The sequence below is a fragment of the Arctopsyche grandis genome, chromosome 4 (genome assembly GCF_051622035.1).
Source record: "Arctopsyche grandis isolate Sample6627 chromosome 4, ASM5162203v2, whole genome shotgun sequence".
Lineage (NCBI taxonomy): Eukaryota > Metazoa > Arthropoda > Insecta > Trichoptera > Hydropsychidae > Arctopsyche > Arctopsyche grandis.
In genome coordinates, this window is record NC_135358.1 from 8,617,579 (window position 1) to 8,634,307 (window position 16,729).

A 16,729-nucleotide genomic window follows, 5' to 3' on the forward strand; every position below is an offset into this window, starting at 1 on the left:
ATCTTTTACTTTACTTGCTATCGATTTTCAGAAAGGTTGATGTATGTAATTTGATTTAACATGTTTTAGTCAACACGTTTATTTATTAATCATGTGTGTGTATGAGATGTGAACAAATACAAAATTTTGCAGTTTGAAGAAAGTCAAATTTATTTCTATTCTATGTTATTTATTTATATTAATAATTAAACATACATATACAGTAATTATTTTACACATACATTATTTTTCATCATTAACTTTTATTTCGGCAAATAAATTCACATTTTTTTTACTTATATAATATAACATTTTGAATTGGAATTAAATAATTACACATTATTAATAAAGCAACGGTCAGCGATTCGCTGTAACCGATGGTTTATTTAAAAGCAACGTTTGTGTGCGAATGTTAGTTTACAATGAACAAGCTGAAATTTCCCAGCCATTGAAATTTCAGCTGTGTCGATTTTTTTTGGAATTTTTATTTATTCAGTGAAAAATATTTTATACACATTATGTATAATAATGAATTTATTACTCGATTAAACATAAATATTTCGTAATACATAATATAAATATACATATATAATTAACATTGTTTTTTCGATCCTCGACGTACGGTTGTCACAATTGGCCGACTTTTTACAGTGACGAGCGCATCTGGTTCATATCCCTGAAAAACAAACGTACATATGTATATATATATATGGACATACATCTAATATATATTTTCGGAAGAGACTCTGTAAGGTTTAATGTATGTAACTACATATGCAAGGTTTGGGTTAGATTAGCCATGTTTAGTGGTCATGTTACAAATGCTGAGCGAAGCCGGGTAAAACTACTAGTTACATAATATATAATAAGGAAAATATAACAGAAATGGAATTGAATTTTCGAAACATTTTAGTGTTCATTTTATTTGCACTTTAAGATGGAACAAAAATATTTACCTAGTGCATCTATACAGGTGTCCTATTCCAAAATAGGAGCACTTCAACAATCTTTGATGCGCTATGTTTGAAAATGTGTTGTCTTCTGCGAGGTCGACTTCTAATTCACTGTCCCTTAGCGCGTCGCCATTTTGGTAGTTGCCCATACTCGCGTAAGAAGTTAATATCTCTCCTGGATCGAGTCCAGCAGCCCTTTTTCCATATCGGCTGCCCATGAAGAATCTTTAAAAATTTCGAAAAGTTATACTTACATATGTTTAGGCAAAATACTATACAATTCTCGAATTTGGAAAACAAAAAGTATTAAGATGGGATATATGTAGTACTTTTGAAAAGAAAAATCGAACAAGAGTAAACTGCCACTTCTGGTTGAGGAGTGCTTACCAAGTTTTATACATAACTTGCTATTACGCTTAAACATCTAGGTATGAAATTTCAGTTCAATAAACCAAAAGGTTTCTGAGAAAAACATAAAAAACCTCGATTCTCTAGAGTAAAAGTACTAATTTCGGTTCAGATAAAAATATTTAAGAAATATAAAGTTATAATTATTATTTTTTCTAGTACATATAAAAAAAATTTAGTCCGATTCAGTTAGTGGTTTGGGAGATAATTGAATTCAAAAACTAAAAAAAAAGGGGACACCTATAAGGGGTTGTATCATTTCCAGTCAACTTCAAAATTGGAATAAAATTTACATCGTGTCGATAAGAATTTCAGTAACCGATACTAAGTTTCAGTTCGATAGGACTAACGGTGTTCAAAAAATCCCCAAAATACACAGACACACACATACACTTTTTTTCTAGATCATGAAAAAGGGATCAGTAATCGATTCTGAGTTCTAATCAGTCAAAATATCGAGTTCGAATTTTCGCATCACAAAACTTCATCTATTGTTACTACGTACATAGATAAAGTAAAAACAATTAAATATAACTTTTATATGAATTGTATTAACTTTTTCCACGAATTAATTTTTATATCAATCAAAACCCAAGTATGAATTGTTAATTGTCTCTGTTGATAGATTTTTAATGTATTGTAATTGATTCAGGTTGTAAGTGGTTAAAAAAGTCCACTTTCAAGCATATGTGGAGTGTTGGGTTACTTTTAATATTTACTCCCTTCCTTAAAAGGATAAATAAATAGGAAGTTGATGTAATTGTAAGTCGCCATCTTAATTCGCGACCTTGCCCAAAAATCAACCCTTAAATTATTTGTCTCTAAGGAAATGTTCTCGAATCCGAAAGTCGTACGTAGAAAACATAATGGAGGCTGCTACGTTAATCAACCACGTCTGTTTAGTGTAACGCAATTTAATAGGGCTGTCAGTCTTGTGGACATCCTCATTTACTTCGTGACGTCATAAAACATACACTCTATTGTTTTACCGCGTGCGAATAACGTTAAAAGCATCCTTATGCCTATACGAATATGCTTAGTTTATATGAACATACATATGATATTTTAGAAACTTTCGCATATGGAAATTGTTGTTTGGGAAAAGCGACGTGATATTTTGAGTTTAATATGGATGCAAGAGAATTTCTGAATCCTGAAGTATCCTATTATAATTAAAAAATCTATTATTATTTTTAAATATTGACATAGCATACTTATCTGTCCTTGGTGTGACTTGTACTGTAGATCGCGGTGGTGCTGATCTTCCGTATCTGGATCCCATGTAGAACGGTCTGTTTTCTATAATTATTGTTTTTATTTTTATTTTAGATTTAGTCATATGTCCTTCGTAGCGGTGTCGTCTGAGGTACTTACGATCGTTTTTCTTTTCTTCGTAAAATGATTGAGCGTTCGCTATAGCGTACAAATATGGCGAAATGATCAGATAAACGAGGAATAGTTTTACTGGAAAACCATTTCCAAATATATTCGGTGCGTGACGACCCGACGATTGGTTGTTTGACATCTTCATATTTAATGAGTAGTTTCGATGGACCTGAAATTAAAATAAAAATACATTTCTGTCTTATAAAAAAATACATATAATATTACTCAAGAGACCTTGCATCGGAATATAATTAAGTATGATAAGTACATAGTATGCACGAGTATCTATTGTATGTATGTAGATAGGTATGTATTTCTATATAGGAATCGATACGTTTTAATTTTATTTTAGGCAACTCGTGCAAATAGCCTTCTTTTACACACAGGCGGCTTTGAGCTGGACTTCCCTTTGGTCTTTGAGAACAGCTGCAAAGCGGTAATTGGACGAGGAAAACGATACAGATTTACAAAATTTAATTCAAAGCAATGCAGTTTTATGTAGAATTTTCAAATTTTAATCCTGGAAAATTTTCGTTCGCAAATATGTTTTACGCAACGGCTTAACCTCAACCTGAACCACAAGATGTCAAAATTAGGACTTTTCGGCAAATACGTATTCCACTAAATTCAGAACGGTCGTAAAGTTTCAAAAAGTAAATACGTGTGATTCAACAGTATGACGCGAGTCCAGAGATGAATACAATTTGTTTGGGATGAAAAAGTAAAGAATGAAGTTGATTGTTGGAGTTTACTTACTATTATATAAATATTATACATACATATGTAACTATTGAAAGCACCCAAAAACGAATTGTTTACCACAATTCGTTGGTAAACAATTCGTTTTTACCTCTCTTAGCTAAATAAAGTTAAATTTTATGTACTCAATATATGAATACACATATGTAGAAAAATAGTAAGTAAATATGTATATGTACGTTTGTACTAGAACGCAACGAAGATTTGTTAGACGGATTTTTCGTATTTTAAAAGTCAATAGAACGGATTCAGAATTAGAGTTACCAAATTGTTGATCTGAAGCAACAGCACAACATTTTGCAAAACCCACTTATTATTCCAATTTAAATAACAATACTAATTAATCATTTTTTCCCAGTAGCGAGGTCGAGGTTTCAAATCCCGGCCGGGATTGAGTAATTGTTTTTATTTTTTTATTATTTATTATACCGCAGTGGCATAATCGAGTGATCCAATGTGCCACTGTGTCCATTAGTTAAACTTATTTATTTATGTAGGTTTGCAGCAATATATTTTTTTACAATAAACACGACATCTATGGCCAAACAATGTTCAGAAGTATTGTAAGTATCAACAGAGACATCTATGGTCAAAAATTGTATCAGTGAAATTCGAGATGCTGAAAACTGGAAACATGCGAGAAATGGGTAAAGGTTGCCAATTTGTTGAATCGTTTAAATGAAAATCAGATAAATTGGCAATATCTGTTAGGAAATGGCCGACTTGGAGTCACATATCCAAGGTATGGCCAGCAGCAACCGGTAGGATTGAACCCGTGACCATTTTGTAATAAAATAGGCATTCCACTTACCGTTTCTCACAAATTGGTCGCAAATTCGAATTTGTTGATAGCTAAAATTTACCTACATTGTATGTAGAATGTGTTTATGTAGGAGTTATATGCAAGTTTGACCATAGGTGTGGATTTGTGGGAAACCTTTCATGGCACATATGGTCAAATTAAATTAAACTACAACATATGTTTATATGGCCATCAGTATGGCTCGGTGGTTGCGTTTATGTTTAGCACCGAGTGATTACTGGGTTCGATCCCATGCTAATCTTTAATACTGCTGGTTAGACTTGGATATTTGTGACTCCAAGTCGATCTTTTCTTACCAGAGTTTGCCAATTTATCTGATTTTAATTGTTGAAGCGGTTCCTCAAATTGGCAAAAATCATCCTACCCGCTGTCACAAATATCTGAATTTGATTTAAGTACAATATTTTAAAAAATATGTACAAGTCTAAATCCATAGATGTCTCAATGGATTAATTCATTAATTAATTGTTAATTTCGTGTCCTTTAATTAATTAATCGTATAGGAAGTTTAATTAATTAATTAATTTAATTAATTAAACTTTAATTAATTAATTGTATTTAATTAATTGTATAGGAAGGTGCATTGGGGTCTACCTGTCGAGCCTTCCTGGTATATATGTACATAGTGGTGTCATCTCAATTTTGGAACAACGGTTTTCCAATATTTTTTCAAAAATGTATACTTTTTTTTTCGTTCAAGGCACTATCACATGAGTTCATTAAATTTTCAAGATTTGTATAATTTTTTCACAAAAATTATATGAATTTTTAGATTAAATAACGGTTTCCGGATATTTTTGGTTTTTAACAACCTATGGAAACCATTAAGGTGACACCACTGTAATGTACATATGTATCAATGTAAAAAAAAGTATTTATAAATGATGCATAAGTACGGGTGCAGATCTAATAAAATGTTTTAATTGATAATTTTTATTATTATAATGAAGGCTATGACGGTTTTTTTTAAATCAGAATGACGTCATCTATTAACGTTAAAAGTTTGACATCACACATATTCCACGGTCTCAAAACTTCTAAACCTTATTAGCGTAGTCCTGAATAAAAATGAATTATTAACCACAGTTGAAACTAAGACGAAGAAATTTCCCCGCGTGACTTTTTGAAGTAAAACGAAAAACTTAGCTAATCATGAATACGTCTTGGCGTATGTAGTTGCAAAGAAAGTAATATATATTTTTAAAGACAGTCGTTCATTATTGAATATATACTTTTTTTACTTTTCTAACGTATGAATGCATTGCGATTCAAATTGCCTGCTATTATGGTAAGTGGCGCGTCCCACCATTCGTTCGTTCTCTCATGCCCTCATTTATTATGCTCGTTGCATTTTGAGAAGCAAACGAAGCGCTATCAACTCTCGGTGATATTCTCGCCGTTTTGGAATCGCTGACGTCGAAAATTTCCCGCGCATTTTCCTCGAGCGCCAACTCCATTTTCATTATCATTAAAAAATACGCACACGCACACACAGACACACATCCCCCAGTTGCGTTGTATTTTTCCGATTGTTGCGAATTTGTAACCGAGTAAATATGACGGCTTTTGACAACTGTGTCTATATACGGCCCATCGTCAAATAACCCGATTTCCTATTTAGAATCGATGCCTTTTTTCCAATAAAGGGAAACAAATAGACTGAAGGAACGACTCCCTTTGGATTTGTATGTTTATTTTAATTAAAAAACGAATGTAATGATAAAAATAATTTAAACTTGATTTGCGTAGGTTTCAATTGTGATATATTTTTTTGTTTTTGCTGTATCGAGATTAATTAAGAATTTAGTCTGTTCCAGAATGTTTTGTAGAATCCTTTTGAGAATATTCAAACCGTATTATATTTGATACGTTTTCACATTTTGCATATTCATACGTGTTTTAATATTGAAATTTCGCAGTTTAGTCTAGTCTAGTCACTAGTCTATTTTACGGTCCTACAAAGGTTCCCGTGTTACATGCATATACATATGTATGTAAGTACAAGATTGTAAAATCTGATAAGTATCAAGTACACAAGAGTAACAATAATCCCGGTTTTCAATGTCTAAAAATTTTGAAAATGAAGAGGAAAGGGGATAAAAAATTGGTGATTGGTGAAATTGGTGATCGCCAATTTGGTGAGTAACCGTTTCAACAATACCGTTACAAATAGCAACATAACTCAAGTGGTCAGTGTTAAATGCTTTCAAATGAGGAGTCGTGTGTTCAATCCCTGGCTCAGTGTTGCTGGGTAGACCTTGAAGATATGTGACTCCAAGTCGATCGCTTCTTATTAAAGTTTCCAATTTATCTCATTTCATTGTTGAAACGGTTCCAAGCCGTTGGAACCTGTTGGCAACCTATCTTTATTTGTCGCCATTATTTGAATATAATTTATAGTATATCAAATCTATTGATCATACTAGTTGTTTCATAGATCAGTGCTTCCCAAATTGGGGGTCTCGCGGGGGCCGCGAAAATATTCAGTATAAAGTAAAAATATTCATTTATGAATATTTTTCCACATTAAATATTTAGGGAATGTATATATTTAAGTCTGTTATAATAATATAATAAGTTTTCATATAATAACACATTATATGAAAACTTTCCAACAAAAGCTTTCTTTGTGGTCAAAAGGTATTTATTAGTCAAGGATGCACGGAGATGTTTTCGTATTTGAATGATTTTCTCACGAATAATGAAATATCACTATCGACTTCAGTGAAAAATGTTATACTTGATCACATGGCCGAATCGATACTATTTTTCAAAAAATATTTCCCAAACTTGAATGAGGATGAAAGGTACAATTTGATAAGAACACCATTTGCCAAGTCCTTAAAATATGATCATATTACGTCAACAGCCCAAGAAGAGTTGATTGATATCAGATCAGATAATTTGTTTGAAGTGGAATTTAATGAAAAAAATATTTCAGAATTTTGGTTAAGGCGATAGCAAGAATATCCTGCTATTGGAAAATAAGCCCTGGTAACTTTTATTCCTTTCGCGACTACGTACCTATGCGAAACAGCATTTTCGTCATTACTTATATTAAAAAATAAGCAAAGGTCATGTCTTTCCACGGAGACTTTGGAAAATGCTTTGTGAGTTAGCATTTCTGGCATTGAACCCGATATCGATTTGTTATTTAAAAAATACCACCTCATCTATCGCATTAAATTGTTTCATGTGTGTATAGTTTTTATTTAAAAAAAAAGTTTTTAAGCAAGTTCCTATAATTTTGTGCTGAATATAAATATGTGTATTATAATTGTAATAATTACTGCCAAATAAACCTTTTAACAAGAAAAAATAATTTTAGGGACCGGGAATTAATTCTTTCAGATTTAGGGGGTCGTGACGTGAAAGTAATTGGGAAGCACTGTCATAGATGACGCTATTTTATAAAAATGAATGTCTGTCTGGCTGTGTGTCTCGAATAGGCTCCTAAACCACTGAACCGATTATGATGGAACTTTCAGAATTTGTTGTATGCATGTCCGGGAAGAGTACTGTGAAAAAAAACGGGAATGGAAATGGGAAAAACGGGAATGAGTGTCATTGCAACGCAATAATTTCAAATGCGTTCGCTGCCTGTGTTTTTCCGACATATGGGAACGGGAACGGGAATTGCATGCGTTATTTTGGCATTACATAGCATGCCGGGTTCAGCTAGTTGTATAAAACTAATTGTATTGTAATGCTTAAAAAATTGTAATTGGCCAGGAAGGCAATGAAAAATAATGAATTCAGATAAGTTGGCAAATTTTGATAGAAAATGATTGATCTATATATGTATAATACATATGTATATATTATATATCCAAGGTCTGGCTAGCAATATGGCTGGATCAGGGCTCGAACGCGTGACCCCTCAGTTGTTAGTATTTAAAAATGAATAAACATATCCCAAGAAGGGAAAATTGAAGCATAAATTATTGGAATAGTCAGAACAATTTAATTGAACGTATAATTTAGAAGCGTGTTATTCTGAATTCGCCAGTTACATATGTTTTTGATTTTTTGATTTTTAAATGCTTTTTATTATTACGAAATTATGTTCACAATACATCTTATATCTATTTTAATAGCTACTGATCTACTGATCATTTTCTATTTTACAATTTTAATTTAATTTGGTTAGTAATCACAGTATTATATTATTCTAATGTTAATCTAAAGCATAATAGGAAAAAGAGCTGAAAAACCTATTTACAATCCTTATAAATGTTCATAATACATCTAATACATAATATTAATTAAAGACTATCTAAAGTCGATGACCTAAAGCAGATTGTGTTTAGGTAATCTGTGTAGTTACATATGTATATTAGTTCTATTGTATAGATTTTAAAGCCGAGTGTACTGCACTTAGAAACTTTCGTATTTACCAACTCTTTCAAGACGTTATTGAACTGCATATGCATATGTAAGAGCATGTAGCGCAATGTTCAACGCGATTTTCGCATACGTACATACATATGTACATATGTAGGTATGTAGTACTAAATCGAAAATATCACCTCGGGCTAAATTCAGATATACATACATAGATATACGTACAAATCGAATGCAACTTGATTTTAAATTATTCGCCAGGTATAAATTTAAATTTAAATATAAATGAAAGTCGAATACGAATCAATGTGAACTGAACCGAACGTAACCTCAAAAATGATTTGAATTCGCTTTTTTTTATTTCCTTAAATTTATTCGAGCGTTTTTAAATAGCCCGAGAAATTAAAGAATAACAGCAGCGACGTTTTCCACATACGCTCGATTGAATCTTCGATGTCAGACGAGCGAACGGCAAAGGAGATGGAATGGGGTGCTAAAAGATATTGCTTCTAACAAAGGCAATACTCATCGTCGATGTGACAAATAAAACCAAATATTATTCAAAAAATTGACTTCATTTAAAAATAATATCATTATGTTCTGCGTCGAACGACCGACGCCCGGTCTAAAATTTGCGCCTTGAGACCGCCGAGTACCATTTTAACGGTTCGTTTTTGAATTGCTTGCGCGATTGTGTTGCGATCGATTTTCACAAGAATATTCTCGTCCTTATTTCGAAAGCTTATTACATGCAAATATGATACGTTGAATTGAATTTCTTCATATTTTTGTGTATACTACGTGAAACGTTTATGCGAGCCGTAGGTACGTGACATATTATACACGATAAAGCGATGAAAATTCACATACGTGGCAAAAAAAAGTATTGCGAAATATAAAAGAATAAAAGAGACGAACACGGAAACGTAAATTTAATTTAACGTGCATGTTGTGTATTTTAAATATTGATTAAATATATTTTTTAAATTTATATACAAACATTATGAGCCGGAGCGAAAAAATGGGAATTTTGAATTTACTACGATGGACCTAGTGGGAAACTTAAGTCGTTACATAAAAATTTTCATCGATTTTAAACAATGTTCTGTTGCTTTCAACCAATTGATTTATCTCGGAAAAATTAAAAAAAAAGTGGATTTTTTCTTTAGATTAGATAAATTTAGTCACCAATTTCAGATCAATTGGATCTATTATGCTTTGTTTTGACTGATTAACAAGAATTCAAAGTCGCCGATTTTCCTGAAATTCTTATAAAAAGCTTGCCACGCGCAAAACGGGCATTTGTATGGCCGAAGTGGACTTTTAAAAAAACCGCCATTTTTTACGTACCGTCGCTATCTTGATTATAAAAGTTGTTAAGCTTCCTTGGGTATTTATCTTTATTAAAATTTTCGAAAAAAAATACGAATTTTAATATATACAGCAGGCCAATATATACATATACATATGATTCATAAATTATATTACATTTTACATTACAGCCACAGCGTAGTAAACTGATGGATATTGCATACCAGTATAGAGGTCGTGGTTTTCCGGCCAAATAAACTACTGCGAGATCTTGTAGTTATTTAAAAACACAGATCGACCGTCTCCTGTTAGAATTTTCCGATTTTTCTAGTTTAATTGTTGTGACGGATCCAATAAATCGGCATATTTCTCCTCAGTTTCTTTGATTGCCATTCAATCGGCATATTACAAATTCGAATTATTAGCATCTCGAATTAATTGAATATTATAAAAATATGTTACCTACATAATGCATTTCTCGGAAATTTTCCGTGTATCAAAATTTTGTTGATTGTCTATAGATGTCTCTGTTGTATGCTATGTACTGTTATTTTTGGAAAATTATTAGTTCTAATGTACAAAAATAATCTAAACGTATGTGTAGCCTTGGGGTAATTCCTGACATGGCACATATTTTTATTTTTTATTTTTACTTACATTTATATACCAGGAAGGCCTAACAGGTAAACCCCAATGCGCCATCCTGGACGATTATATACAAACATTGATATACAATTTTTAGAATTATTTTAACAAAGCATCATAGAGACTTATAGAAAAGATTTTGATAAACTTTATTATATTTTCGGAGCATTTTGTTTCAATGAGTGAATCGTAAAATTTCGAGATTCTTAGAAACTCGACATTTGCGAAACATTTATGGACAAATTTGCAGCATTTTTATACGAATCAGCGAAATTTGAGATGCTGGAAACACGAAAATTGCGAGAAATGGGTTTAGGTTGCCAATTTGTTGGAATCGTTTCAATGAAAATCAGGTAATTTGGCAAACACTGATAGGAAACGATCGAGCTGGAGTCACAAACCAAGGTCTGGCCAGCAGCAGCTAGTGGGACTCGAACCCGTGATCAATATATTCGAAAGTATATATGGTAACACGCTGCTGGTAGTATGATGTATGTATACATTTTCTTTCTTCGTTTAATTTTTTTTAACAAAATCCATTCGCAGCAATGATAAGAGGCAATTTCTATTAAGTTATGCTTAGTGGAGAAATTATTGAATCGGATAACTTTGTATTTTTACAAACATCCGGTTGAAAATTAATTAAATACGATACAGGCGACTAATCCTTCAAATTATTCTGTTAAAACTACTTTGTTGAGCTATATGGCCTTTTAAAACTTCCACAATTTTATTTACATTGCATATCCAATATATAAAATGGGTCGTAGACGAACAGCTCCTGGAAAAACAGAAAATAGCCGGAGGAAGTTCATTAGTTACTAGTAGAAGCTGGAGTACGCACACACATCTAACAGCTATAATTGAGATTTTGCAGGCTTTTCGTTCAAGGATCGTTTTATCCTCGGCATGACCCAATCAAGACTGAATGGCTTATCCATTCATTACTTTTATAAAAAAAATCTAATTTTAAAGTACGGCCATTTACAATGATGAAGTTTGCCACGATGGGAAGTATATATAGGTACACTGAGTAAAAATTCAGATACGTTAGCAGCAGGCTTCTAGTGCGTGCCTTCAGAGATAATCAACTTATTTTGAATGTTCCATTAAGATTTATCTCTCAAGGGTGTAAACGAGCCGTTGAAGACGTTTTCACCGAGACAAAGAATGTGTCCTATCTTCGTCGTTTGAAGTTTCCTTCCTTTGATTACCGACACAAAGCTTGTAAATGCAATATCGTTTCGCGCGTGTCTCCCTTTTTTTATTTTTTTGTCCAGAAAGACGAAATCGCGTTAAATAATTCGTCAAACCGCATGGCCGGTTAACTTTAAGGACCATAACGCTTCAAGAAAATGAGATTGTGTAAAGTAATCTGTCAAATTATTCGGATGCGGGAGCGTGGGAAGTTTAAAACGTTTACTTTATATATGGTCTTGTTGCCAGAGAGAAAACATTAATCAGTATACGTACATATATGTACTAAGTATGAGTGGTATCATACAATTAGTTATGCAAGCATATAACTCATGTACATAAGTTGTGGGTGTGCCATGGTTAATGTGGAAGTTTTCCCGTTGGGGGACGCGTCCAGATAAGGAAAACTTCAATTCTTAATCAAGGCAATTATTATAAAAAAGCTCAGTTTTCATCATTGTTCGGATTTAATTAATATGGAAAAAAATACAAAGCTATAGAAAACTATTATAAAAAAATTCAGAAAAAATACCAAGAAATTTAAAAATAGATCCTTCAATTGTAAAATAATAAGATCCGTTTATTAAGCGGTTTGATGGTATTCAAATCGTAATATAATATAATAATAAATTAAAACGCATTATATTATCTAATAAATTAACAAAAATGAGTTTTAAAGTTTTAAAAGAGTTGGGCAAATGAAACTTTTAACTAAACATTAAAATAAAAATTCAATTAATTAAATGTATGTACATACATATGATGAATATATTCCCACAATTTTTTTTTGTATAAACGCCTTCTGTGTGTGACTACGGTCGCTTTTGAATTTCGCTCAAATTCCCTGAAGCCAGATTGATGTATTTGTTAGAAATATTTAATTAAAAACACCATCATATAAACACGTGGGATATTAATTTAAATTTACGATTTTTATTTCTCTGATGTAGTATTTTTTTTAATAATATTAAAAATTCGGATGTGACAAACCCATGACTTTATCTATGTATTTTAAGAATATAAGAAGGTCACAAAACAAAATTGGATATTGAACCGTACAGACACATCATGCTAATACTAATATATATGTAGCTATGACCACATTTCCAATACAAATTGAGCGCAAATGTTGGATACAAATTGAGCGCAAAAAAACGGAAACTTGCACAAGACAAAAGTTATACTTTCGGTTGTCGGATTTTGTTCAATTTTTTTTTCTTACTTAAAATCACTATCAGTATTTTACAACATAAATATCGAAAGGATAAAATAATTTAAAAGGTCAAAATAAAATAATGAAATATTGTTTAAAAAAAAAATACTATTTTCGGTTTACGAATTCTGACCAAAACAATATCAGTTCTAAATTAATACATAAATAATAAAAATATAAATTTTCAGCTTGATACGTTCAGGGGCGTGGATAGAATAGTGGCCAGACTTGGATATTTGTGACACCAAGTCGATCGTTTCCTATCAGAGTTTGTCAATTTCATTGTTGAAACGGTTACTCGATTAAATTAAACCTTCCTACTTACAATGTCACCACTATTTGAGTATGACTAATGCATAATAAAATTTATGTAGAAGTTAAAATTCATAGATGTCTCGTTAATTTCGAGTTGTTAGTGTCTCGTAATTCAACGACTTTTGCAATAAAATGCTGCATTGTTTACCTGTTAGTTCTTTCTGTTATATATGTATATAGTTAAAAAATATTAGTATAATTTTCATTTTAAATGTGCCGCAAATTCTGGAAACGAAAAAATGTTGATCTTTTTACTTAACGTCAATTTGCAATTAATGTAAATTTAAGTTAATGTATATTTTGAACTGAAGAATATTTTTTTCTTTTTTGGAGATCATATGTATGCATGTTGCGAAAATGTTTTTCCGGCGATTCCTCGTCAATATTGATGCTAGTTACGTCCAATTACGACCAGTAATGTTTCTATTTGTATTCCAATAGCCATCACAAAGTAAATATGTATTTATCGTGCTCTAAGTTCAATTATCATATATTTAGGTATTATTTTCTGTTATCTAAATACAGCTATAAATATAATGAATGTCTCTTAATACAGCTATAAATAAATGAAAATCTCTTGCGTATTTAATTTTTATATACATACATTTATATATATATATATATATATATATATATATATATATATATATATATACATAGATTTCCTCGTGTTTAAATCGATTTAGCATCAAAACACCGACATGAGAAAAATAAGCATTCATGCCTCGATTTTGAAACAAGAATTTTTGACGGAAAAACAACATTTCTCGCGTTTCCGAAAACATACATATATCCGGGGGTTTGCGGTCAAAGGCGGAAGCCGTCAGTTATTATTAAATTTTCAGCCGAGATTTTCCGAGATAATGCATTAAGGTATATTTTTTATTTGTAAATTATCCGCAGCATCCTCTCCATCGGAGAGATATGATATAACTAATGAGCGATAGTTATGTTTAATACATTGTACATACACATATTCCTCTTTCGTTCATCTCGATACACCAAATTCTAATTTATTATGAATCGAAGTGCGTAAAATCTTCGGAGATTATCTCATTTAATTTGTAATGTGAGCCGTTATACATATTTGAAAGGGGCGGCAGTTCAATTTTCAGTTCCATAAATACTATATCTGTTTGACTTATTCACAAATTGTTCACTTATTTTAATTCGATATGTTCCGGATCTTGGAAAAGCAAAATAAACGTATTACAGGCCGCAAGTATTTTTGAGCATTTTTAATTGAATATAATGTTTTGCGAAATATATCTCGAAATGAAGAAAAATGGACTGTGCCACTTTCAAATGTAACGGCTCACGTATAAAGTATTTCAATTATTATAATGATTAAGTTCAGGATTGAAATAATTGATATTAACATTAATTTTAAGGTATATATGCATGTCAAGAGCAGCCGGATGACATTTTGATAAGAAAATCACAGTTCAGGGTAATTAATGTATCGTCTATTATATTCTTATCAAATAATCTTCCTGTCAAAACTATTATGAGACATTTACTTGTAATCTGATCTGTAAATTGCAAGGAAATTTCTATCAGAAGTGTTTCAATATATAACAAGCATTTTAAACGAAAAATGCTAATTATAATTTTTCGCAGATACCATGGACGTAAAATATGTAGGCTTGTATATTTTTTTTCACGGCATGTTTTCATTTGTGAATGAATAATAATTTAATTAAAATTTTTATGTAAAAATAAAAATAAAATAAAAACAGAGTTAACGAATGTAAACAAATTTGAAAAAAAAACAAGTACATATGTACAATGAATATGAACGCGTATGAAAACATTCTCACATTTTACCAAGTTTTATTAAATACTTTCAGTCGTTCAATAAAAAAGTTTATTATATTAAATACGGTGGGTATTGAAATAAAACATTTGAACGATTTTTTAATTAAAATATAACTAATATATGTGTGTAAAGTTTAAATAAAATGCATTAATGAATCAAATTACATAGATTTATAACATGTCAGGGTTTTAATAATATATCATATCATATTTGGTTTAAAATATCATGCCAATGCATTTTAGTTACGACCCCAAAAAGTTATTACTTGTCTTAAGCAATTGCCAGATATACCCGGCGTTCCCCAGGTAAAAAACTAAGATAAGCGAAGCCAAATTCCATATGTAGTATTTGAATGTACATAGAGAGATTGAAAATGTGTTTATCCCATATACGTACATACATACATATTTATTTATGTAACATTTCAAATTAACGTTTCAACGTTTTTTTTGTATATATATACATATATACCTTAAAATATGTGAAAGTTTAGGTCTTGTCATTTGATATATTCAAAGTATATTACTTATTACAGGTGTTTCCGAAATTTTTTGGATACTGTCTCAAAATATATTTGATTAATCAAATAATATATTTGATTAATACTAGCCCCTCGATTGAAAGTACATATATTTCCGGAAAACTCAAAGACCATTTAAATTCATAAAAGTTTATTGAAGCCCCTTTTACTGGAGAAAATATGAAAATTTTGTATATATTATATCAGTTACCTCGAAGATTTTCACTATAAAATATTTGTAGAAAATTTATCCGAGTCCTAATACATCTGATTTTAAATTAATTCAGTTGAAAATGTTTTCGAGATAGATGAAAGAAATTAAGGGTGATATTTTTTGTTACCTGTGGCGCAACAGGTAGATGTCTGGTGTGTTCCGGTGAGGGTCGCTGTCTGCCACTGACTCGACAGGTGGTAGAGCTGCCGCTACTTTTATACCCCTGCCAGGACACGTATCTACCCACTTGCCCGCCCCTGACTTTTCCATTTTCACCCTTTCGGGTTTTCCCACACTGCACTGGTATTACGTGCGTCAGCCGCATATCTACATGGCTATTTTTTATACATATATTTATTATGTTTCTTCCCTTTGTGCAGATATTTAATTAAAATATAAAATTTGAATTAAAAGAAATATTCATAAAATATTCAAATCAGTCATGAAGTGTTCTGTCCGTAGCAATTATCTTTACGTGTTTAAATTTCTTATAGATCGTCTCTTAGAATCTACATACATACGTACCTACACATCTTTGAGTTTTCGCCTTTGACGTAGAACTAAATATATATGTATATTTTACAGTGAAAGCACATTTCAAGTGAAAATATATCTTCACTATTGAAAATATATTCAAGCAGTGAAAATGTACCAAACAATGAATTTACAACGTTTAAAGCCCAACCATCGAGGCATGCGGTTGGCTATATTAATACTTCAACTGGAAGCAGTACATACATAGATATATAATACACATAGATGGCCCTGACGTGTGATTTTGGTCGGAGATCTTGTCTTCACTAACTGAGGGGTGCGGGGAGTTTAACTAGCGGGGAAGTTGGG

At 31.4% G+C, this 16,729-nt stretch overlaps 1 protein-coding gene across 1 annotated transcript; it reads right to left on the reverse strand.

Moving 5' to 3' along the window:
• Positions 1–129: 129 nt before the first annotated feature.
• On the reverse strand, positions 130–16,113 carry RYa (RYamide). The gene is made up of 5 exons (XM_077429055.1): positions 16,014–16,113; positions 2,715–2,895; positions 2,555–2,639; positions 936–1,157; positions 130–655 (listed from the first exon to the last, which is right to left on the reverse strand). The coding sequence occupies exons 2-5, from the start codon at positions 2,869–2,871 to the stop codon at positions 625–627; spliced, it is 495 nt and encodes a 164-aa protein (XP_077285181.1). The 5' UTR covers positions 2,872–2,895; positions 16,014–16,113; the 3' UTR covers positions 130–624.
• Between the last annotated feature and the right edge of the window lie 616 nt (positions 16,114–16,729).